The sequence below is a fragment of the Rattus norvegicus genome, chromosome 4, assembly GCF_021556685.1.
Source record: "Rattus norvegicus strain SHRSP/BbbUtx chromosome 4, alternate assembly SHRSP_T2T, whole genome shotgun sequence".
Classification (NCBI taxonomy): domain Eukaryota; kingdom Metazoa; phylum Chordata; class Mammalia; order Rodentia; family Muridae; genus Rattus; species Rattus norvegicus.
Window position 1 is genome coordinate 77,025,484 of NC_141537.1, and position 26,266 is coordinate 77,051,749.

At 42.9% G+C, this 26,266-nt stretch overlaps 1 protein-coding gene across 2 annotated transcripts in view; it reads left to right on the forward strand.

Annotated features, from left to right (window-relative positions):
* The window catches only part of Cntnap2 (contactin associated protein 2), a 2,247,664-nt gene that overhangs the window by 2,117,914 nt on the left and 103,484 nt on the right, over positions 1-26,266 (forward strand). For both annotated transcript variants that reach the window (NM_001427648.1, XM_087658677.1), the window contains 1 exon segment: positions 9,328-9,421. In NM_001427648.1, coding sequence (NP_001414577.1) covers positions 9,328-9,421 — 94 coding nt within the window.

A 26,266-nucleotide genomic window follows, 5' to 3' on the forward strand; every position in this document is an offset into this window, starting at 1 on the left:
CTCCAGCAGGTGGAGTGTTAGACTAAAGAAAACAGAGACACGTGTGAAGCCTAATCTTTTTCTTTTTTGCCATTTTGAGAAATTTTTTATAGAAAACATAAATCACCTAATGGGCTCACTAATTCTTTTAATTGCATCAATACAGCAGAATCCAATTACACTAGACCTTAAGAGGCAGATATATTTTACTGATTGCATTACCATAATAATGATGGCACAGAGACAATAGCAAGCATTTATAATTCCTCTCATTCTAAAATTGCTTATCAAGCCGTACATGAAGCTTCCTGGCATCTCTGAAAGAGAAATCATGCACACAAACAGCAAAGAAAGAGATGCCTTGAAAGCCTCCACCTCCCAGGAGCCTTCTGCCTCACGGAAAAGAATGTCCTTCCCAACTTTGGTAATAAGCCAAAACCCATGAGACTACTTCCAGTCTGGGAACTGGTCAGATCGCTAATGTCCTCCGGGGCATCAACTCCTGCTTTACAGTCATTGAAAGGTGTTGAACTATCCATCCCTCAGGTCCCTGTCTGCTTTAAAACCCCTGGTTGAACTTGGCCTTGACAGAAGCATTTTCTTAAGCCCTAGTGCTAGGATCAAATTTGCTAAATCATTAGGAGCATATGACACAGACAACTCATAATACACAGCCTGGGTCTCAAAACTTCGAGTTGCAGGACAGCAGCCTAGTGGGGTGGACTCTTCTTCCACCCCATCCACTGTTGGTCGGCTGCAGTACACATGTCCTGAAAGGTCATAATTTAGGTGACAATCCAGAGCTAGGTCTCAGCATAACAGTCTGCCCAAAGCCATCAAGGGGCCTAGGAGAGTACCGCTCATGAGGTGCACAGAAGCACAACGTTTAGAACCATGTAGCCCCTAACTTTAGCCTGATTAGACTCCAGCTTTTCTCTCGCACTTAAAAAATCGTCATCTGACAAAGACTCACTGATCAATGAACACCATTTGCTTAAGGAAGCCATTAGCTCACTGGGTAAAGGGAATGCTAATGGTAGAAAGTGCAGTTTTGTTCCTTAAGAATAACAAACACAAGTTAAGACTCTTGGGAAGGGCTCATGAAAGATAGGAAATCTCCCTCCTAACCATACTGAATTTGACATCTTGTTCTCTATATCTACCAATAGGAATGTATTAGACGAAATCTTGACCAGTGACCCCCATGGACTCAGTAGATTTAGGTTGGACACAAACCCGTCTGTGCCGCAGGTTCCCCATCTTTGGCATGCCATAACCCTCTCCTACACCTCCCTTTCCTGTTTACAAGAATCAAGAGGATCACAAACCTCTTCAAGTCCTTCCTTGGAAACTACAATATATATTGCAAACTCTTATCATGGAATATACTGAGAATTACCAGAAGAGTCTTTATTGGCTACAAGTCCCACCCATAACTAGTCTGTTCTTTCTTACATTACTACTACTGAAATATCTTTTTAAAAAAGCCCATTTGTGTCTGGGCACATGCATGTAATCAGGTTGCCCTACTAGAGAGACTGAGACAGAAGAACTCATTTTGAGTTGGAAACCACGTTGAGCAAATGAGGAAGCTAAAGCATAGAGAGGCATTGTGACTTGTTGACATCACACAGATGCTCAGTGGCAAAAGTGAGGATGTCCCCAACTCCTCTCCCAGTTTTCCCTTCTTCTTCACACTGGACATCAAGAGCTGGTTTTTTCGGCAACCTCCTAATAGTCATCGTAAAGAGAAAAGGAAGGCATAAAGTTCCATCCATGACTCTAGAGAAGGGATGAAGTCCTGTCAACCATCTTTGCTTGAGGATGGTATTGTAGCAACTGAAGCATAGCTTTTGGAGGATTGACTGGCTGGCTGACTGGCTGACTTGTATTTTCATAACTCTCTGACTTGGATTTGAAGAAAGCACCTCTTTGCCACATGTTTTCACCCTTAGAAATGCATTTATAGATTTAGCACAAATAATCAGGAGATAGCCAGTCTACTCTGACCCTGGCCCCCTCTGGCCTCATTTAATTAATATAATAATCAGATTTTGCAGCATGATGCAAGTATATCTGAGAAATCATGGTACATGTGGAGGGCTAAGAGGGGCCTAGTCAACTCAGGCAGGGAGAAGGGAGAGACAGTCATACACTTCTCCTACTCTAGAATGATGCCCATCTCCTTTCTAGCCCCCAAGGTCATTTGTTCTCTCCTAGCTTGTCCACCTGTGGCTAGTTGCAGTGTTCAGTGAGTATTTCCTAGTGTTAGGCAACCACCAGGTCACACTTTAAAGCAGCTTCCTGATCAATTTCATTGCCAAACCAATCACACACAAAGGCCCCGCTGACTCTCATTTGTTCTGAAAGTTCTGTTCCAGATGGAGAAGCTTCCACTCCTCTTTCTTCTCTTTAAGTATTTCTCTAAGTCAGCAGGACTCAGGAGCAGCTTAGGCCCAAGACAAAGTGGCTTCTCATTGGATCAGCCTCCAGGTCATTCCTGAGACTAGTGGCTGGTCAGAAGTTGCCAGGCAGTGAAGGACACAGGTTCTCAGCTATGTGGTTCCAGGAGCTGATTGTGTTGAGCTCAGATTTCCTAGGGCAGTGAGAAGTGGACCAGGGCATGAAGATATAGAGACCTAGGAAGAAGGATGAGTGTTGTCTTCAGACTGGACCAGGCTTCCTCATTCCAACCTGATGACCTTGATAGTTTGCAATGCTTCAGTCAATGGAATCATTCATATAACACTTCCTCAGAAAACAAAGGTTCTAAAGGAAGAACCAGGGTACCCACAACTTCTCACACACACACACACACACACACACACACACACACACACACAGGCACATAAGCACACATACACAAACTAGCACACCCACATGGTTTAGCCAATGATTCTTTGGTAATTCTCATGTGAACACCCATTAAATTATAAACCCACTTCCCATGGATCAGAGACTGAGAGACAAGGCTGTCAAAAAAGAAAGAGACAAAAGAATTTAGAGATCTGGTGGTAACTCAAGGTCTCTACCACCAGGAACTGTTTCCTTTCTGCCTGCTCAGCCCAGGGATCAACACTTAACAAGCAGGAGTCATCTTCAACTATATAGTAAGTCAAGGCCAACCCAGGATACATGAGACCCTGTCTCGACTAAATAAAAAGCAAACGAATGGATGAATAATTGTATGGATGAATAGATGGTATGTTCTACATGCAACATCTCTGATTTAATTCTAAGTATTACTTAAAATTGGCAAGAACCTCAGACTTTATTAATACTTCATTATGGTAGTAGAAGAGCCTGCAGCAGAACTGTGTCCTAAGCATCCCAGGAGAGGGTGCCAGGAATAGTCCATGACTTCTAGGTTTTTCCTCTCTGGGCCTCCTCTAGCTTCTCTGGTCCATCCCTCAAACACAAACAGGCTGATGAATTCCCTTCCAACTCTGCCAATGCAAACTGTGGCTTAAAAATGGAAATGAGCTGAAACTGCACACTAATACCTGCAAGGGCATTAAAGCTTTACACTCCTGTAGAACATGAGGCTCGGCCAGCATCAGTATGCTTTCAATGACTTAATGATAAATGTTGAACAAATTAGTGTCCCCTTAAGGTTGTCCTGGGGCACATGGAGTCACAGTCTTTAATTTTAATGAGACTCTATTACACAATCTCTTATCGCCTCTTAACTGCCAGGAAAATGACCACCAGCTTAATGTTCAGCAAAATAGCTCACTTGGACCTCAAAGAAATTACCTTGAAATTATTACACTTAACCGTGGCCAATGCACCAGGGTTCATTTGAGAAGAGGCGGCCACCTGGCAATGCCTGCAAAATGAGACGTCATTCTTTGGGCTTTTCAGGTTTAGCTTTTTCTGGCTTTATCTGATTTGATGCATATTCTCTTTTGAATGTAAATATTGAAAACACAGGTGATACCGAGTCCCTGACAGGGCCAGGCAGCTTCCATTGAAAAGACCATTACTGGTGCTGGCTAGTTCTATGTCAACTTGACCCAGGCTAGAGTCATTTAGGAAGAGGGAACAGCAAAATATTGCTCTGTGTACAAACCTGTGGGACATTTTCTTGATTGGTGTATGAGGAGCCAGCTTCCTGTGTGCAGTACCATCCCTGGGCTGATAGTCTTGGATGAGCAGGATGAGCAAAGCATAAGAAGCTCGCCAGTAAGCAGCACTCCTCCGTGGACTCGACATCAGCTCCCACTTCCAGGTCCCCGCCCTGCTTGAGCTCCTGTTCTGATGATGGACTGTGATAAAGATAAACTAAGCCCTTCCTCCCCAAGTTGCTTATGGCATTGGGATCTTACTACAGCACTGGAAATCTTAAGTAAGACAATGCCTGCAGCTACTCTGCTGCCTCTATAGTCAGATGTAGCTGTCTAAGAAAGTCAATCCTGTCCCTCTTGGCGATATTGCACTTTTAAAAATAATACCAGGGAAGTGAAAATCATACTATTCCATATCTGTTAAATAAAACCATATAAGAATTGCTTAGCACAAAGCCTTGGACACTATAGTTGTTCAACACCTGCTAGTTTTTCTCTGCTAGTGCCACAGCACCTCATTCCCAGTAAAGACTCTAGAACCAGGTTTTCTACCAGACTAGGGTTATCACACCTTGCCAGAAAAAGGCACAGCAGTCTGAGTTCAAATGAGAGGCAGAACCCACATGGCCAGCTAAACACAGGGAGTAAACATAAAAGGGAACTCTGGTAAAGGGAGGGTATAAGATTTAGGCATCCCGAAGCTAAGAATGCCTATCTCAGGGAGAACAGATGTGGAGGGTTTCCAAATGCTGAATGCTAGGGATAAAACTTTCTTTACTTCCTTATGATCGCCATCTGGGCCTGGAGAGTAAGTTGCCCCGGGACAGAGTTGCTACTAGACAGATTGCTTGGAGAAGGAAGGGAACGTTTGCTCAGGTTTGGGGTTGCACAGGGTCTTTTACGACCTTGAATTCAACTTCCTACTACACTGCAGCAACACACACTTAGAGATTTAAAACCACATAGCCTTGTAGTCTGTTGTAGGCTGGCATCTGTGTGAATGGCTGAAGTCAAGGGATCAAAGGCGCCACCTTCTGGAAGGATGGACCCCCTGCATCCCTACTTCTCTTCCTATCTTCTGAATGCCTCAGTAACCTCTTCTTGTGTCTGATAAGAAAACTAGTTCCCTTTCCTTGTTCAGCTTCCAAAAGTTGTCTCATTCCTCAACCCTTCTAAGCCACATCATTCCTGCTGCTTGCTTTAATGTCACAGTGCCTTTTCTTCACTGAGCCTCCCTCCCACGGGGGCTGCTGTGCTTCCATGAGATCTGTGTGGATAGTTCAAAATAATCTCCCCATCTCTTACGTACATCTTCGCAGTCCTTGCTGTTCAGGTCAGCAGAGCTAGGCAGTGGGTGTCTCTGGGGTCACCATTCTGTCCACCACATCTCTGTTCTGGCGTAATTCCGGAATGGTCTCCACCATGAAGAAACCTGGTGTGAACCCCATTGTTCCACTGAGAAGTCCTTCATGCTTGGCTAAGGACGCCATGGTCTCGCAGCAAACCATCAACAAGAGGTACTATGAAAATAATTAAAGAGCTGCCGTTTCCCTTCTCTGTCCTGCCACAACAACTCCTCTTCACCACAGTTCTGTGCCAGCCCATCTACCGCCAGCTTCCTTCCCAATGATGGAGCAGGCCGGAGCGTGAGAGAGTAGAGATGGTGAGAAAGCAGGAGTATGAAGCAGGGCAATTCTCACCCCTGGTGGGAAGAAGTGGGAAGAGTTCTCTTCTCTCCCAGCTTCCCTTCTGCTGGTCTTCTTTATTAAAGAGTTTCCTCCTGCCTTCCAGCTCAACCCCGTGACTGTTAAAGGTCACCATTTGCCATATTTTACCTGCTATAAAACGCTTCCCTGACAGAACAGGTAATACGGACTAGAATGATTTAGTATTGCCTTAGATTTCTGTCCCTTTCGTTGTAGTTGCTGTTGCTTTGGTTTTCTTTAAGACAGGCTCTCACACTGCAATCCAGGCTGGTCTTGAACTCCCCGTGTAATCTAAGCTGACCTCAAACTCACAGCAATCCTCTGCCTCAGATTCTAGGACTGCAGGTAGAAGCCACCATGCCATTTTTACTAATTATTAATAATTATTAATGAATTAAAACTAGATATGGTTTTATTTATCTTTAGATACGTGGTTCTCAACCTTCCAAACTTTGCAACACTTTAATACAGCTCCTTATGTTGTGGTGACCCCCCCAACAACCATAAAGTTGTTTCATTGCTACTTCCTAACTGTAATCTTGCTACTGTTATGATCATAATGTAAGTATCTGGTATGCAGAATATCTGATATGTCAACCCCAAAGAGGTCATGACCCACAGGCTGAGGATCACTGCCTTAGATATATCAAAGCCTAGCTAGGTCACCATTATGTTAGTTGATTAAACCAAAACTTTTGAGGGGGCCATTGTTATGTTTCAAAACAGAGGGAAGAAAATTTCATACAAAATAAATGTGAATCTTAGCACTTTTATCCAAGCTGCTGGTTTTGTGGATACTGGTGATGTGTGGGGGTTCGTTTGGCACGGAGCTCAGCACAAGTTCTATAAAATGACTCTCATGAACGCCAAGTCCATCTTGTCTGAACCCTTAGGAACAGCTGAGGTGCAAGGGAAGGTTCCATGGTGTGCAGTCAGAAGGTGTCTTGGGACTAACTTCATTTCTATGACTGACTCTGAGAGGAGCAGTATCAACTGTCACATGATTCTTCTGAGCACCTGTCAGCTGTCAGGTGCTGGGAATGGTATAGACACTTTGGGCACATTTTCTTTTCTCTTTCTGTATGTGAGTGTGGCCGGTCTACATGTATGTGGAAGCCAAACGCCAAAAATTATCATGCGTTCCTCTGTCGCTTTCCATCTTTTTTTTAAGGTGGGGTCTCTTACTGAAGCTGGAACTCACTGGCTGGCCAGAGACCTCCAGGGACCCTCCTATCTCTGTCACTGGTGCTGGTGTTACAGACAGGCATTAACATGCCTGGCTTTTACACGCTACTGAAAATCCTCGTGCTTGTGTGGTCAGTGTTTTATCGAGCCATCTCCCCAGGCCCTAAACACTAAAATTTGATATTTTTAGAGGCTAGACTTGCTCTATAGAGCATGCACATAAACATTGGTATATTGTGATATATATCCAAAAATCGACTGATAATTATATAGAAACTGACAAATGATTCAATTATACATTTACTGTAGACAGAGGAAAAGGTTCACAATACATTGTGAAGTTAAAAGGGGGCAGGATAGGGCTGGAGAGATGGCTCAGTGGTTAAGAGCTCTGCAGTCTTTTAGAGGAATCAGGTTCAACTCCCAGCACCCACATGACAACTCACAATCCTCTGACTTCACCTCCAGTGCATCTGATGCCCTCTTCTGACCACTGTGGGCACTAAATGCACATGATACACAGTCATACATGCAGGCAAAACACCAGACACACAAAATAGTTGGTTTCTACTCATTTTTAAATAAATGAAAAAGTATAATTATCATTAATTATCATATGATATTTTTCCAGAATATTTACATTATTATTTTTCAGTGATGAATATATGTTTTATCCATTTTTAAAACATTAGCAAAATATTACAAGGAAAATTGAGTGAAACCCACTCTATATATATATTAAGTTAAATTAATTAATTTTTAAAATTCTGATTTTAAAAAAATGAAGCGTTTTGGGGCAGAGTTTCACTCTGTGTTCATACAGTTAATGGTTTTAACAAGGGAGTGCTGCAGTTACCAATGTATGCCATCAGAGGGCGCCAAAACAGGCTGCTGATACTTAGCCACAGAAACGAAGTAGCTTGATCCCAAGCCATTTCTAGCCTACTTAAAAGGGGCAAAAATTTCTCTGGATAGAGTTAAGTATTTATTAGTGATATAATTTTAGTACATTGTTTTCAACGTACAAAAAATTTAACAATACCATTTCCTGAAAGGTCAAATTCTCAAAATTTCTGGAAATATGTAGACTCTTAATCCTAACTGTTTAAAGATCTAAATTACAAGGAAGGTTCCAGACAAACAGTAATAAAGGAGTGTTCATTGTGGTGGCCAACTGTCAATGGTGCATACTCGTTTCCAGTGTAGAGCATTCTTGAGACAAGTCAGGGGTTCCTATGTGCTTGGGGAGGCAGAACCTGACTCTGTATGACCCCCACCTGTCCCGCTGCCGTGAGCTTTCTCTTCCAAAGAAAGCTTATATCAGGCTCGGTATCCCCCACCACTAGGACTCATCCCTGGGGTCATCCTTGGTAGAGTCCAGGGAGTTTACACTGCACTTAGTTTCCATATTGTCTCTCCCCACCACCCCAGTTCCAGTCATCTCCTCCGGTATTTTCTCTCCATCCATCCTACTGGGTTGCCTGTCCGGCCTTGGTAAGAGGGTTTGTGCCTGATCGTATTGTAACTTCTTGTGCCGCATTCCATTGATATCCCTGGGAGGCCTGATGTTTTCTAAAGGGAAGCAGGATGTAATGTATGAGAGCAGAATTTACAAAAACAAAACAAAACAAATCAGTGAGTTACAGAAAAGCCTAGAAAGTTCTAAGAGCTCACAGCTGGGAAAGAATAGAGAGACAATAGCTGTCTTTAAAAGAGAGGCCAGAAGAAGATGCCATGTGGGGACACGGGATGCCATGTGGGGACACAGAATGGTCTATGAAGCTGTGACTCCACTGTTTACATGTGTTCCTGGGGAATGTGACCAGAAACGTGCATTTCTCCAAGTCACTTTTGAGGACGTTCCTCTCTTCCACTTAGGAAGAACAAATTCTGCCAGAGGACATGTGTCATTAACTGCTCTCATCCCCAGCCCCGCCCCCAGCCTCTAGGGATGCTATAGTAGAAAAATTCATCTCCTTGTGAAACACAAGACGGCCATATTGAACTGCAGCATGGGGTAGGGGTGGAGAGCATCTGAGGGTCAGCGTTCCTCTGTAAGCAGATAGCATCAGTTCAGTGAGAGAATCCCTTTAAAACCGTAATTATATAGACAGCACTGTCTAGCTCAGAGGACAGCACTGGAGATCAAATGAGGCAGGTTTTGCTCTATGGAGAGTGTGGATCCTAAACCAGCCAGCAAATCACTCAGCTCAGGAGGGGTCTGCACTCATCAAACTGTTTTCAAAGGAAGAGATCACCTTCCTTTTCCTCAGGCTGGTCTTTAGATCCTGTGCTGTTGAGGAAGTTTCCAGAAACCAGGGTTCAAAGGGAGACATCATCACTCCTGGGATGGTGACATTCTAACACTGTGCCTCGTGTTCTTCCTACAGCTCGACCATTATCCTGCTGCGGGTTACCATCTGCCCAGCTCCTCTGACACGATCTTCAATTCTCCCAAGTCGCTCTTCCTTGGGAAAGTTATAGGTAAGCCTTTGGTTCTTCGGGTATGAGTGTGAGAGCTGTGAATGCACGGGACACAAGTCTTGCACTGAGTAGTGTGAATTTGCATTTTTTTAACTCTAGCTCTCTCTCAGTAAGGTTAACCCTGAGCATCGTTGTACAAGGAAACCTATGTGGTGGTTGACAGTGGCTTGCAGAGATATTATAAAGTCCCCTCCGGGGTACTGCTCATGTGGTACATTTAGGCTGCTAATCGCAGCTTTGATGTGAAATCTGACCAGCACAGAGGGCATCCTAGGGGGGTGCCTGAAATGCAAGTAGCGTTACATGGTATGTAGTATGAAGCAAGATTCAATGAGCATCTCCCAGCTTCCCTACATAAAATTTGTTCTTTGGTGTATGAAAGGCCTCTGCCTATGCACAACCATTTAATTTAACTTCTTCTCTGTGAGTCACTACCAAGAAACTCATCTAATGTCATTTGCAAATTAGAAGGTCATCAGGTAGAGGGCTGAATTTATGATCACCCTTGTCCTTCCCTTTCGTGTAAGAAATGGGAGTTATCTGGAAGAAAAGGCAGGTGCTATTGCTCATGAATCGCTTTAGTGTTTCACAGGAAGCCAACATAGTGTGAAGTAGATGTCAGTGTCAGCATGAAGCACAACCCATGTTTCAAAGGGGATAAGAGATCACTTGTCCTGAGCCCCATAGGAGTGACCATAGCCAGAGACCATGGTTCAGATTGCCCCAAATAATATGTTCAAAAGTGGACACCATTAAATAAGCCTTTATAAACACAAGACAAGCCATAAAACAAAATGCTTTTCAGATACGTCGGTGAGACATCAAGTTGACAGGTCACAGCAGGCAGAGGAAGTCTGCTATTGGCTTTATGTGATGATATTCCTAGACTTGGGGTTGGTGGAAGACAGTTCTGTTAATATATTTTGATCTTCCACCTGAGTGAAAAAGTTAGGTAGACAATGAAAAATTATAAAGAGGACTAGAGATAATAGCCCAGATAACTCGGTTCTGGGTCTATAGCATTCCAACTATTTCAAGTCACAAAGTTCTCATTGGTCCATCAGCCTTTAAAATATTTGACATAGTTAGGGCTTTTTTTCTGGGCACTTTAGTTCACAGTGGTATCTTAAGAGTGGGAGAGAGATCGTGCTATCCAGAGGGCACTGTTAATGTTATTTTACCAAGCTACTTTGCCTACTGTACAGTATGCCAATTTGTGAAGTCACAAGTTTTTCCAAAATTTAATTTACTCACAAGGCAACTAGACATAAGGGAAAGGAACCTCTTATATGTACCTCCCCAGGATAAGGTTTAGGGGTTTTCATAATGAAACAGGGTATTCAGGGTATGAGGGAAGGTAGGCAGAAGTACAGAGAGATAAAGAGATCAGTAGCTTGCACATGTCTGCACTGTCTTCATAGCTTTTCAAGGAATACATGTTCCAAAAATGTCCCTGAGAGTGTGATCCGTGGGTGGAGTCTTGGACCTCTTGATGTCAGAAGGTTGCCTATCAATCGCTTGTGCAGACCCAAAACACAGGGCTTCAACCAATTTGAGCTAGGCAAGTTTTCTGAAAAACACAGCTTAAACCACTTAAACCAGTCTTTACCAAGGTGGCCCATTGTTCATCCCAAAGATGAGAGGAGAAAGACCACTGACCCAAATCATCATGGCCAAATTAATTGAAGCAAGCAATTAATTAAATCTCACTTTTTTACTCATGTACACGTGCTGCTTCCCCTAAGGCAGGTTGGAGAGGTCCCAGCAGTGGCATTCAACAGGTCAGCATTGGATGTGAGGAAGGCAAAGTTTTTATAGCCCAAGGGTAGGGGATTTCCAAATGGGGGCGTTGATAGGCAAAATGGATGGGGTTACAGAAGCAAAACACAACAAGGTGGTCAAAACAAAGTAGTTATAACAACCTTTTGAAACAAAGGTAGGAGGGTTGCAAGGTGGTCATTACAAGTTTATGAAACAAAAACATAATTGATAGTAAGGTAGTCATAACAATAGATGGTCATGACAACAGGGGACATAATAACTTTTGAAACAAAGGCATGGTCAACATTTCCAGGAAGAGGCAATTCAGAGACATTTGTAGTTAAGGTTGCAGGTGGGGCATAGCCCAGAGAAACAGAGGCTTAAACATAAAGAGGAATGAACCTACTTTGTCCCTACCATAAGATGGCTTTTAAAGATGGAGGCAGGCTGGTTCATCACTACCCACTTGAAAAGAGCAACCTAGAGTCAAGCCAGCAAGGCCTCTCACTTGACTGTTTACTTAATGAGATTCCCAAACTACTGGGTAAACTGAGAACAAAAGGCTGGAAGCTTCTTGGGGTTTGCTGGATTCTAAAGAGAGAATAGCTCACGCCCCTTACAAGTGATAAGAATTGGTTAGTCTCATTATGGAGACTGGGTTACATCAATCAGAGAGCATTAATTAAACCATGGTTGCATGGCCACAGACTATGAGGAACAAACAGGAGACTGAACAAGTAATAAAAATGTTAATGGGTATTTGCATAGACTCTAACTTACACAGACTCCATTTTAAGCACTTGGGCTGCATTAACCCCTTTGACCTTCATCACAGTTCCAGGAGGGTGTTGAGATTATTACCTCTCAGATGTCACAGATGACAAATATGTAAAGTAGCTTCCCACAGCCACCTGGCCAACAAGTAACAGAACCAAACTTGAAGCCAGGCAGGCAGACAGGAAGACAGCTCTTGACAGCTGCTGCTGTTGTCTCTGGGACAGGTAACCCGGAAAGGGAGAGGAGAAAAATAGACAGCAAGAGTTGATGGGGAAATGCGAAGCTAAGGTAGAACAACAGGAACTGAGGCTTCTACAACATGCCAGAAAGGAGCAAAGGCCTTCCTATAGAGCATCTCTGTCCCATTGTCCAGTGAGACAGCCTACCAGGTCACTGTATAGAACCCAAGCAGGAAAGGCTACACACTCTGGTGAGTAGAAAGGGTGATTGATAACAAATGTAGAATGGGGACAAGAAGGGCTGCAATTTATTGCCTGTTAGACCTTAGATTTTTGCACAATATGAACAAGAAGCTAAATAGCTACTCTTCGGTCCCTCACATCCTAAAAACAACATGCTGGCCAAATATAGGTCTGACTACATTGTCTTGGTTGATTGTTTCTAGTAGTTTTCTGTATTTGAAAGATTTTATCGTAACTTTATGAAACAAGAATAGAAGACAGAAATTTTGTAACATATCATGAGCAAGATGGAGAGGAGATATTCACTCATAATATCATCGTAATCCAATGAAGCAGAATCTGTGATTATCCCCTCTTAAACACGACATGGAGGCTTACTCATCTGACATGTGCATAGCAGTTTTGAAGTCACACCACCTGGAATGCCCTATCTTATTTGAAGTGGGCCCATCAGAAACCAGCTCTCATCCTCACCAATCAATGAAATCCCTGGGGATCGGGATAGGATCAGCAACACTGACTGAATGTCGAACTAATAAAAAACCATGAGAAAAGGATCAGGAAGAGCATGTCGATGTAGCATATGGTGACACACAGGGCGGTCAGTACAGAGATGACATCTGCAATCCTGGCCTGCTTTGCAGCCTTGTCCTTTGTTGAGGTTCTTATGTTTGTTGGATTGTTTCAGTCAGAGATCTGACAATAAATGAACAAGAAAGAATGCAGACCGAGGAATCCTGCAGAGCTGGTTAGACTTGAAGTCAGGCCTGTCTGTGAAGAAGAAAAATCCCAGTCCTCTTAGCCTAGTGACTTTAACCTCTCAAAGTCTGGAATTCTTCAAATACATCATGGAAAACTGGTACGTCTGATTCTGGATTGTTAGTTCCCTGAGGGAAAAAAAACAATTTATCAAAGTATCTAGCCCAATATATTGAAAAGTACGTAAAGTATATTTGTGGAGTAAATATTAATATTGAAATATTAATCTGACAACATTCGAGAGAGGGCTCATCTAACACAATGCTTGATGCCCAAATAATGCAAATATTACCACTGTTGGATGCTGGCTGTGTGCCAGCCATCTTATATAGACCTCTCTCCATTCCTCCCAAGACTACCCTGGACCACTGCAGCCTCACCAGCCCGACTCACTGAGTACAGTGGCACCCTTAGTTGGAGGCAACCAGAAAAGGCTCCAGACATTACCACAAGTTCCCAGGATGGCAAATTCACCATCAGTTGAGAGCTACTGGCTTAACATGACATAGCTAATCCATGAGAAGCTGGTGTTGGAAAGGCATGGCTTGGCCCATGACCTATAGGCTCCACTGGCTGGTAACACACTGAAGACACAGTTGTGTGGCTAAAAGCAAAGAAGTCACAGAGCCAAAACAAGGGCAGATGGGTGGCTGGCTGCTTTCTACTACCTCCTCAAATCCTTAAATATGTCATCACTTAGGACAGGCAGGCCTGGGGATGAGCAGTTCTAAATTTCCCTTTGAACACAGCATATAGTTCAGTGAGAGACAAGCTATTTGCATTTTCCAGGTATGTAAATATTCCTCTGAGAAGATGAGTTAGGCTCCCAACAGATACCTCATGTTCTCTAAAGGTTCAGCAATCTCTAGGGACCCGGGCTTTGCAGTTATTGCTTTACTAGGTCAACCGCTAGTCAGAAAGCGATCCCATAAGTGGAGAAGGAGCCAGATCTAAATAAATAATGTGGCTTCCCACTGAGCCTTTTAATGAGCACTGCCTGGGAAAGGAAAGGACATGTCTGAAGGATAGACAGAGAGGCCTCAGCAAGAATAATGTGAGCTTCACAAAGAGAATGGGGACAAAAGTGAGATCACTACCTTGGAGTTTAACAAGGCTGCTCCTGTAATCCCGAGTCCTTCTAGCCGGAAGTCAAGTATCCAGCAACTAGCAAAGGCTCGCAAAGTAGAAAACCCATCACTTACCTGAGTGATGTCCTAGATTTTATGAGTCTGTTTCTTCTCAGCAAGTTGTTTCTCAGCAAATGTAATTTGGAACCTGAGAGCCATGGAGAAGGCTTTGTGTCTGTCTCCATTTCCAGTAGTTATATCAACTCCATGAGTGTTTAATAACAATGTATAATTGTCTAATGTGCAGGATGATATAATGTACAGGATGATGAAACCCCTTCAAAAGTATCTTGACAAGATAGAGAGATGGGATATGAATAAGGAAATGACATGTAACAGAGATTAAACTTAATTCCTGCAGTTAGAAAAAAGAAATACCACTAAAGGAGATCAGAGATTCCCAGTCAAGAAAAAACTCAGGTGGGTGGTTCGATGTGAGTGGCATTCCATGGTGACTGATTCTTAAATGAATCTAAACAGAGCAATTTAGGGATATCATATTAGTCTTCTGAGAAGCCCAGGTAGATACACACCCATGAAGGAACAATCAAAGGCCTGGAAATGGGAAAGTGTATCCAAAAAGAGTTAGGACTTCAGACAAGCTGAAGAATTAGTTGGCTGGGCTCTCCTGAACTGGCTGGAGCAGACACAGTGAGTAAAGTTTGTAAGCCTGCTTCCTCCTCACAACGAGCAGCCTCACAAATGAGGCTCACAACTGAGCAGCCTCTGCTTTGAGATGGCCAAGTCTGTATACCAGAGAGTATTCAAAACACCAATCAATGGAAACGTGTTCCCTACCCTAAGGAGCTCTCCGGAGTGAGTAAATCCAAACCAGGCAAAGCCTATATGACTTTGAAACCTCAAGGTGTACTTTTCTGTAAGAGTGAGAAATGCAGTATCTGTCTGAGATGTGAGATGATGCTAACTGTATTCGGGGTCACTTAATGTCATCTACGGTCTGAATGGATCACAGCTGTGAATGTAGAGTCAGTATACCGCGCATCGTAGCACCATAAATTCTGCAACTGAACAGACAACCAGGGTGCTCGGGGTGGCAGTACTCACTTTCATTTTAATGAGTGATTGGCCTGTTTTCATTAATGTTTCAAGTGATCTCTCTGTGCCATTGTGACTCAGGCTTATACAGATTCACGATGAAGTGGGTCTGTTATAAAAGGACAATCTGAGAGGCCTCTGTGTGCACCTGAGAGACCACACTTGGGAAGAAGCCAACTTCTCACGTAAAGTAGTCCCGCTTTACTGACCTATTGACCAGTGGTAGGATCTGGGGTGGCAAAATCCAAGGCAAATGTCTAAACTGACTTTAATATAGTTTATAAGCCAAACTGGTCCCAGATTCTAACATTTGCCCAACTACTGCAGAGTTGGCTAGTCTCGAACTCACGTACTGTACGAAGTCACTCTGTTAGATGTGTTTCCTGATAACTAGTGTGTGATCTCCACTGTAATCCTTACTACGAGTGTAGTATCCATTGCTACCTTCTGATAATAAGAAACTCTCATATTCTGGGGCTTTCCAAACCTTCTAGAACTTTGGCAATACCTCACAGCAGGAAATGACATACTTAATTCTTTATCCATTAATCATAGCTGGAGTGAGCATTAGACAGCTAATTGAATATTTCTGACCAAGGAGTTATGAATTGAAAAAGCATGCATCACTTCCATGTAGAGCATCCCATTGCAGATACACGACCCTCTAAGCCTTTGTTTCCCTATCACTCTGGAATGATGACTAATACACCTCAGAGAGTGGATGTTCCACCCACCCAGGTCCTGTGAGCACAAAGAGAACTCTGTTCACTCATGACGAATATATACCATGAAAATAAACAAACAAACAAACAAACAAACTTTGCATTATAGGCTACGATGGCTACCAGGCTATCTGTTACTGTGGCACCACCAAGCCTGCCCTGATTGGCCCACAGAGGTTGCCATAAAGAAGAGACTTTGCTTCTTCACACCTGTGCTTCAGGTCCTGTTTCCATTTCCCAACTATGTGCCATTAGCGAGCTGCTTCTACTTCTCATCTTGTTTATCTGTTTCCTCTTGTGTAAACTAGCAACAGCCATGCCATTGCTTAGAATACTAACATTTAACAGGCAGCACAGTATACACCCCATGTTCTGGCTGGTTTTGTTTATAAACTTGACACAAGCTAGAGTTTTCACAGAAAAAGGAGTCCCTGTTGGGGAAATGCCTCCATGAGACCCAGCTGTAAGGCATTTTTTTCAACTAGTGATCAATGAGGGAGGACCCAGCCCATCATGGGTGGTGCCATCCCCAGGCTGGTAGTTCTGGCTTCTACAAGAGAGCAAGTTGAGCAAGCCAGGGGAACCAAGCCAGTAACCAGCACCCTCCATGGTCTCTGCGTCAGCTCCTGCCTCCAGGTTCCAGCCCTGCTTGAGTTCCTGTCCTGACTTCCTCCAATGATGGACTGTGATCTGAAAATGTAAGCCAAATAAACCCCTTCCTCCTCAGTTAGCTTTTTGGTCATGGTGTTTCTTCACAGCAATGAAACTCTCACACCCCAAATTATGTCATTAATACATATTAGCTATTTCTACTCCATCTAATTAAACAAATATATATTTATCACCTCCAGCATAAGGCATTGTGTCAGTCACTGGAGGTTTCAATGCTATCCAAGTCTCCCCACAGTTCCTGTCTTTGAGGAGCTTTGATTTTAGCTGGAAGAGAAGAAAAGATTAGGTAATTAGAAAGGCAAGCAGCAAGAGTAGGAGTAGATGAAGTCTAAGTGTCCCAACATAGTCTGGTCACAGATTAAGAGAATCAGCAGCATAGTATTCTGAAATCCAGAAGAGAGCCAAGAGTGCAGTGTGCAGTACTGGGCTGACCTATGCTCTACACAGTCAGGGCCGAAATAAGACCAAGTGAATTCTTGCACCTTGGATCACAAGAAATGTATATGTTAGCTAGGTCAAAGTGACATTATCTAAGCTAGAATGTACATGGCATATTGCCAGCTAGTATCAGAACATTATGAACATTCCTGGGGCCAGGGGCCATTTGAAAAGCCCCATGTTCCAGTCTAGCACATGGTCTGGGTAGGAAAAGCTGCCCTAAGGAACTCTGGGGCAAGCATAGAAGTTCTGAGCGAAGATGGCACCACTCCTGCTGACCTCATGCCATATGACAGGGTTCTCTGAGAGCACGTAGGACAGGCATAAGAGACAGGATGTGAGCCTCTGTAAACACAGACATGAATGGTAAGTTAGAATCATTTAGACAAAAGAGAAGGGTGGATGATGGTGTGTTAGTCACTGCCCCATTGCTATGAAGAGACACCAAGATCAAGGCAACTTATAAAAAAGAAGCATTTAGTTAGGAGTTTGCTTACAGTTTCAGAGGGTTAGTCCATGGCCATCAATCATGGCAGGGAGTGTGGAGACAGATAGGCAGGCAGCATGGAGGTGTTGGAGAAGTAGCTGAGAGCTTACATCCTAAACAGCAGGCAGGATGCAGAAAAGAAGTGAGACTGGGCCAACCATAGCTATTGAAACCTCAAAGCCCACCCATAGTGATGTACTGCCTCCAACAACACCACACTTCCTAGTCCTTCCACTAATGGAAACAACCAAGCATTCAAACATTTGAGCCTATTGGGCTGGGGGTGGCGAGCATTCTCATTTAAACTACCACATTGGAGGGCGGGGGTGGGGGTGGGGGAAGAGAATCTCTCTCTCTCTCTCTCTCTCTCTCTCTCTCTCTCTCTCTCTCTCTCTCTCTCTCCTGACTGATGATTACTCTGCTTTGGTTTCAGTTTGATTTTAAAGCCCAGCTTCTTAAACTGTGAGTCATAACCTTACCAGGGGTCATGTAATGAATGTAGCTGTCACTAAAAGAAAAACAAGAACAAAAACAAACAAAACAGACAACCACAACCAAAACTTATTTAAAAATTAAACAAAATCCGGGTTGTTTCTGGCCAGGCTTACTCTTGGTTCTGAAAACAAAAGCAAGCATTTGCCACTGTACCCACCACTGCCCCTTCAACACCACTGAGCCCAGCCTGAACCTCTCAGAATCCAGACTGGCAGGTGTCCTGAGCTACACAAAGGTTTCTGCTCTAATAGAAACATGGTGATTTCATTAGAGCCTCAAAAGTTACACACCTCACCTTTTGCCTTTGGTTATTAGTCAGAAACCGACATCCAGTACAGATTCTATCAAACGGGCCCCACAGCTGCATTGCCTATTGTATACTAGCACAGCTGAATGGCAAAGGAATGTGTGGAGTGGGAGGGCTGCTGTGGCAATCATCCATGAAGGAATGTAAGAAGCCACAAATTTCATCCAAAAGTAGTCAAAATGAAGATATACTGTAACAAAGGATACAGAAGCAGGGAGCAATGTTACCCCTGTACGTGGAGGCCCATGCCCTCCCTGGTCTGCCTGCATAGTCCCAGTTTAGTCCTAGCAGGACAGGAGCCCATTATCAGCACTGCTCACCTCTGCTATAAAATGTAACTCAAGTAGGGAAATGGAAAAATGAGAGGGAGAGAGAGAGAGAGAGAGAGAGAGAGAGAGAGAGAGAGAGAGAGAGAGAGAGAGGTGCATCACTATTGTGGGTAACTTAAGAACCTGAGTATGGTCCCAGGAAGATCCCTGCGAAGTGGTTCAAATCATGTCCCCAGGGGTCTCTGCTGAGGCACCAGGAAGTCTTGGTCATAAGTCAACCTCCTCCTCAGGATACAATGCTGCTGCTCCCAGGGGTGCTACAGCCTTGCCTTTCCTTCATACCTACCGTGCACCCAAAGCTGAAGAGCGTGCAAGTGAATACTGGTCCACATTCTTTGGAGCCAAAGGGGAAAGCAATGTGCTTACCTCTACACAGCAGTGTGCGAAATAACTCGGCTCTGCAAGGAAAATACAGTATCCTTTGTGCCTGTGGTGAGCTGATACTCAGGTATCTCAAGAACAAGCTACCAGCCGTGCAATCTGGCTTGAAGTTGATTCTGACTTTGTCATTTAAACATGCCTTCCTGCTGGAGCGGTTCTTTCTCTAACACAGATGCTCACTCTAACGGCTGGCTTCATTTGCTCTATCCTTCCCTTGCTTCATTTTCCTTTCCTTCTTTTCTTCTTTTCTTATTATGATAGAATTCCATGTAACCTGGGCTTGCCTCAACTCCCTAAGTATTCAAAGATAACCCTGAACTTCTGATCCCCCTGCCTTCACTTCCTGGCTAATGGGACCACAGACATGTACTAGAATATACTGTGTATGTGGTGCTGGGGGTCAAACACAGGGCTTCATCCATGCTAAGCAAGTATTCTACAAACTGAGGAACACACACACACACACACACACACACACACACACCTTTTTTTTCTTTCTGTAAGAGGGTGGCCAGGCTATAAAAGACCAAGGGAAGCAAGCAGCAACATGTAGCTTATATGTTTACAAAATGTGATGGGTAGGGAGGGACCTGGATTCATACTGACCCTTGAGTTTGCACAGCCTGGCAGCTGCTGGCTACCAGCCTAGCACTCTCCTTTTTCTATCATCACTACAAAGTCCTCTAGCCTTGGGGGCTAAGACTTGGTATAGACGAACTTTACATCCCACAGGGCATCTGTCCTCATCACTATCATTGCTGCTGTCCTCTCAGCTCCCATTTAGGACAAATCCATAGTCTCTATCATATCCTTAATGTTCCCCATGAAAAACTGTCAATATCCACAGGTTGGGCTCATGGTATATTTGATGGTTTTTACCCCAGGATTTCTGCCCGTTTAGTTGCCATGGTTCCTGTTGCTACAGGATCTCCCTAAACAGTCTCTCCCAAAAGCTCTAGGATGGGTAGTAATACTGAAGCCCTCACCCTGAATTCACATTTCCAGACCACGTTTCCTGATGACCTGCTGTCAGCTGAGGGTAGGGTAGCTCCATCTCGACTCTTTGCTTCTTTTCCTAAGACGGACTAGAGTTATCACAAGTATGCTCGTCCCAAGGTGCTCCCAGGTATAAGACTGTAAGCCCATTCCTGCAAGTATTTTTCAACCCTTTTATTTTTGTCCCAACCACTAACCTCCATGGTCTCTACTTCTTCCATGAGAGGAATAGAAAAACCATAGAGAAAGGGAAACAGGGGTGGTGAAGAACCAGGGCCACCATGTAGACCCAACGTACTTCATTGTCATCAAACTCTCCTGTGTTATGTCCTTGTTAAGTGGAAAGGTGAGTGCTATCTCTGATACTCTCTGAGGCATGGTTTCTCCTAGCATTGCAAACTGTGAATAGAGACATGTGGGAATATAATTTATTTGCTCAAAAGTATGTTGGGTACTTATTGTTCTGTGTGGTATAGACAATAGATGGTAGCCATAGTTTCGGTTTGGAATGAGTGAGTAAGAAGACAGAGAGCCAAAGTAAAAGAATAAGCAGTAAGAGAAAAGAAAGGGGCTCAAAACATGTAGCAGAAACCAACTGGAAAAGTTGAGGTGAGCATCTAGATTTCTGATTAAACTTTCTCTCCATGGATGAACTTCCATGACTGAATTTCTAGATTCTCCTTCCCACTGCAGTCATTTTTATATCACGGGGTCAACAATAGTAGTAAACTTTGTAGGACATGGTTCACTTTTGAGCTGCTCTCAGGGGCACAATGTTTTTACTTGTGGACTCTTGCTGTTCTTTTCTCTTCCTGTCACGGAGTTGGTGGGGGCCACCTATCTCCAGGCAAAGGTTGTTGGAAGACCCTTTGAGATAAACATGCTTGGGTCTGAAATGGGATAGGGGAACCCTACTTCCAAATCTAGAAGCTTCTAAAGAAGCTCAAATAGCACATGACAGTTTAGTGATACAATGTACATTAAATTTATGGGTACCAGGTGACAGATAGGCAATGAATAAAACATGAAAAGCCTTTGTCTTTAAGCTGTGCATGTTCTAATGTGCCAATGCAAAGAGAATTAGAGAACAGAAGTGTCAGCTAGCTGTAAGTGCTAGGAAGAAAGAAAATAAAGAGGCTGACTGGAGGCAGAGAGAGAGAGGCAAAGACAGAGACAGGAAAAAAGCAGAGAGACAAAGAGACAGAGAGAGAGTACTCACCAAGATGACCATAAAAATCATTCTTTGAGGCAGTGATGTCTAAGAAGTTTCCTAAGTGAAATGAGAGAAGGGGGGGGGGAAAGAGAGAGAGAGAGAGAGAGAGAGAGAGAGATAGATTTTGATTTGTGGTCTTACATGAAGCATGAAGATGAAGGGCAAACTAAATGCCATATAAGGCAATAGAGTGCCTGCGTTATGTCCTTGTTAAGTAGAAGGGTAAGTACTATCTCTGAATCTCTCAGGCATGGTTTCTCCTAGCATTGCAAACTATGAATAGAGACATGTTGGAACATAATTTATTTGCTCAAAAGTAGGTTGGTTGCAAGCTTGGTTTGTCCAAGGACAAGAAAATCCATGATCAATGGGCAAAGTGTGAGGAAACAGAGGAGTGAGAGGGTCAGCAGAAGCCACATTGTTCTGATGTAGACCATGCAGCAGGTCTGAGCATGTATGTGCCATTCTCTCATGTATGTATTAGAAAAAGCATGCCAACGACCTGTACCATTTTCACTATAGAAGGGTCAGGCAGATGGGAAGACAGGAACACAGAAGCCAGTCACACGGCGGGTGCAGAGTTGAGATCACAGACTTAGACGGAGTGATGTTTAGACTGCAGAAGGTGCCATAGTGGCAATGGGGATCCCTCAGAAGACTTCTTCATTCAGGGAACATCTAGCAGGTGTCTCCTGTGGGTGACTGCCTGAGACACCAACAGGTAGAGTGGACAAGAAGAAGCATTCAGAAGCATAAGGCTGCACTGCCACCATTCACTGCTCTACTTCCTGCCTCAGCCAGTGCAGACTGGGAAATATACAGGGATCAACTGCCATCGCAGCTGATAACTCTGTTCTTCCTTTCGAATTGTTATTGGAGAGAATGAGAAATATATTTCGTAAAATGGAGATAAAAAGAATACAGCAGTTGAACTTCCTGCTACTGTAGCCAAAGCGGGACCCTGATGGGTACTTGCTGCTTCCGGTTATTCATCTCCAGCTCCTAAACACGGAGGCAGCATATTGATAAATGAACACTTGGCAGGCAGTTAATTGAAATTTCTGGTCAGTTGCCTTTGGGTTTTATTACAATGACAAAGGCGATAGTAAAACACTGATGGGAAATATTTTTTAAGTGATAAGCAAGAAATAACATTAAAGTGAGTGAGAGGAAATTATGAAATTGTGAGAGGAAATAAATTATGAAATAGTGAGAGGAAATAAAGAATGATGCAATCTTCATATCCAAATCTTTGCAAGGCTAAAGGAAGTCTTCGCTTGAGATTCTATTTAGATTCACAACCTGTGGGTCGCATAATGGATATTTACATTACAATTCATAATAGTAGCAAAATTACAGTTATGAAGTAGCAGCAAATAATTTTGCGGCTAGGGGTCACCACAACCTGAGGAACTGTATTAAAGGGTCACATTAGGAAGGTTGAGAACCACTGGTTTAAAAGAACATCAGACAGTGATTTATCTGGAAGGTTGACTGCTCATTTTTTTTACTTGCATTAATTTCCACTCTTAGACACTTACTGGACTTTGCTATGATTGCCTTATAGAAATATAAGACCCAAAGAAATAATTGCTGGGCCTTTCATTGTCTCACAACTGAATAAAACAAGACTTACCAACTTGACTTGACAAACTCGACTTGAGTTCGTATACCCAGTGTTTCAATGTTGTGGCCAACAAAATACTTATATTGTAATAATTTTTGCTTGTCACTCAGATGTAGCCTTAACAAGAAAATTAATACTTAATAGTCTCAGGGCCTAAAAGTACTCAACAGACATTGGGCCAGAAGTCCACCTGTCACACTTGCTAAAGTGACCTAAGCAAGCTTTTCTGCATCCATGTTCTAGCTTTATTGTAAGGCGGAACCTGATATCAGGGATGTAACGGGCTCGGCACCGAAGCATGAAAGATCTAGGTCCCCACCTCCTGATGAAGCCAGGAACCCAAGAATCAGAGAGCTGGGAGAACAGGCTTTTGCCAGTGAGCCAACAGGTTAGAAACTGAGGGCTTTCATACAAACTCTCTCTTGCCAGAGTCACATTAGTTATATCCGGGTAGCTTGTAGGATGGTATTAATTTTTTTCAGTAATCAATTTTCTTGATGGGATTTCAAGGTTAGTCACAGCCATGGGGATTCCAGGAGCTCCCTGGTTCCTGTACCAGTGGAGAGAGTGACTGGCGAGAAGGTTGCACGGCTGCTGGTGTTCTTGGTTTTCCTTTGTTCTTCTTTCTAAGCAAAGTTGATTCTATCTGCTGTGTGGGGTGTAACACATAGAGAAGAGAAGCCAGATAGAGCAGTGAGAAGCAGCCTTACTAGTGTGGGATGGGGCTAACTCCTGCATGAGCCTCCCTATTAGCAGGCAACTTTGCTTTTTTACTTACATAACTAAAGGCAGCACTGACCCCAGGGCTGGGTCACTCATATCTATAAGAAACAAGTGACCAGCGTAAAATTTAGGAAACTTTTGATTAAAAACACATTAATACTTATCTCTCCACCTTGCTTTTCAAATTTGAATTATTACTTTTTAACTAATAAAAGCATGCAAAAAGTCAGTTTGGTCTTAATGCAGCTCTGTTTTAATGACATTTTTGTTTGAAATTCAACCAGATGGAAAGCAGGGAAATTATTACTATCCCAGCACTTAGCCCACCTGTCTTTGGCACAGGCACATATTTGAATATTCAATTATTTTGAAATAAAGCATTAGAAAGCAAAATTCCCTTTATTGCATCTCCTAGAAATGTTTCAGAACATGGAAAATGTTTGCATATTTTTATATTCATCCAGGTGTTTATCATTTTTCTGGATTTTATATTTGAGAATTAGCCTGCATAGTAAAAGTTCTTGGTAAATTAAAATATTTCCCATGGTGCCTTTGTGGTCACTTGCAGGTATTTACAGAGTGATGCAGAACATGTGGCAGCATACATTCCCCCTGAGGTCACTCGGGCTGTGCTCTGCCTTGTTTAGTTTCTGATACAATAAACTGTCATTTTTATGATTGGCATAAGGCCATGCTTTTTGCATCTGTCTACTTTTTATTGGTGACTTTGTCATTCAAAATGTCCCTAAGTGGAGTATTAAAATCCTGTCTTCTGTTCCTAAGCACAAGGAGGTGATGAATGTTGGAGCAGATATATATGTTATCTAAGCTTTATTCTACCATGAACTGTATAGTGCTGTTGGCTACGAACTTGATGTCAATGAGTCAGCAACTCGGGTTAAATAAGATGCTTTGGGCAAAGCACACATAAAACAAAGCTCTCAATCAATTAGTTGATGAGCTGCTGTAACTATGTAACTTTTTCACTTAACTTTGTATTTCCTTTAAGAACAGTATCAACTTCCTTATATACAGACCATAACAACTGTGTATCAGGGGACTGGTTACATTGTTTCTAACTGAATTGTCACCTATACATGATGGCACATTCCATTATATACTTACACTTTAAGGTGCCCATCCAGAACTATTCTTACCTATGATGCCTGTGGAGATAAAAAGAGAATTGTTATTTCTAAAGTAGAGGGGTACATCTCTGAGGTAGACTCTGACCTTCTCCTGTCTCATCACTTCTCAGTGTCTTCTAGAACTCAAACCTAAGCTTCCTAAGATCTACTGCATCCAGAGTCTAAAGAAGGAACATGGAAATATTAAGGGAACCAACTCAGGAATATAGAGCCTTAGCTTAATGTTGCTAATGGCCTAGAATTTGGACCTTGGGGCCCTTGAAGGTCAACAAAGTGGAGTAGTAAGAAATCGAATCACCCTTTCTTTGACTAGTCATCCTTGAAGTTATACAATGCAAAGGCAGACAAGAGAATCACATTCTGACAGGCAAGCTGACACCAAGGATGCCCTTCCAATAATGCCATGGCCATTCATGTCTGGAAGGACTCATGACTCCATTGGATTTTCTACAGTGGTTCAAAGGAAAAATAGGACAGGCATAAAGAAAATAAATGTTTGCTAATAAGAGTTAGTCAGCTCTTTAAAACCCATACCATATAAATAATCTTTCTATTCTTAAAAGCAGTAAGTATTTGTAGCAATTACTTATATGACCATTGGTTCTGAATATGACACCTCTGTACTCCAGAAATCAGATAGACTCCAGCATCTAAAGAAGATTGTTTCTCTGCTTTAACATGTAGCCATCACAAAACTCAAGAAATGGAGCTAGCCACAATGGATAGGCCTTACCATCTCAATTAACATAATCAAGATAATCTCTCATAGACATGGCCACAGGTCAACCTCTTCTAGACATTTCCTTATTGAGACTCACTTTCCAAGTGATTCTAGATTGTGTCAAATTGACAACTGAAACTAACCATAAGATCTCCCACTGGATGTATGGGGAAGGAAGATTATTAAGCTTAAAGGGACATGTGCCAAGCTACATGCCTAGTAAAAGATGGGACCAGAAAAAGGTGTTTCGGTGTTTGCTGTGTTTACTGTCTGTTACTTTATTAAAGAGGAAAGACCTTGAAAGCATAAACAGAACCATGGTGGTTTCTAATACCATTCTTCTCTCTCCTTCCCTCCCACCTCTCCCCACTGGTGCCAGAGGCTCCATCATCCTCAGTGAATAGGACTATCTGGAACCCTGGCAAAGTGGACTGTCTACACACTGAAAGACCTTACTTCGAAATGCTAGCTAATAAGAAAAGTGAGACAGGAAGGAGGGAGGAAAGAAGTGCCACATAAATGAATGACATGATCAGCACACATACACAAACTAAGTTGTGTGCACTTAATCACTATTTCCCAAAATGCCATAATCTTTATGAATGTTTCTTGCTACTTATCATATAAATGAAAATATATATTTTAGTCCCTCAAAATTTTATTTCATTAAATTATTTAAAAATA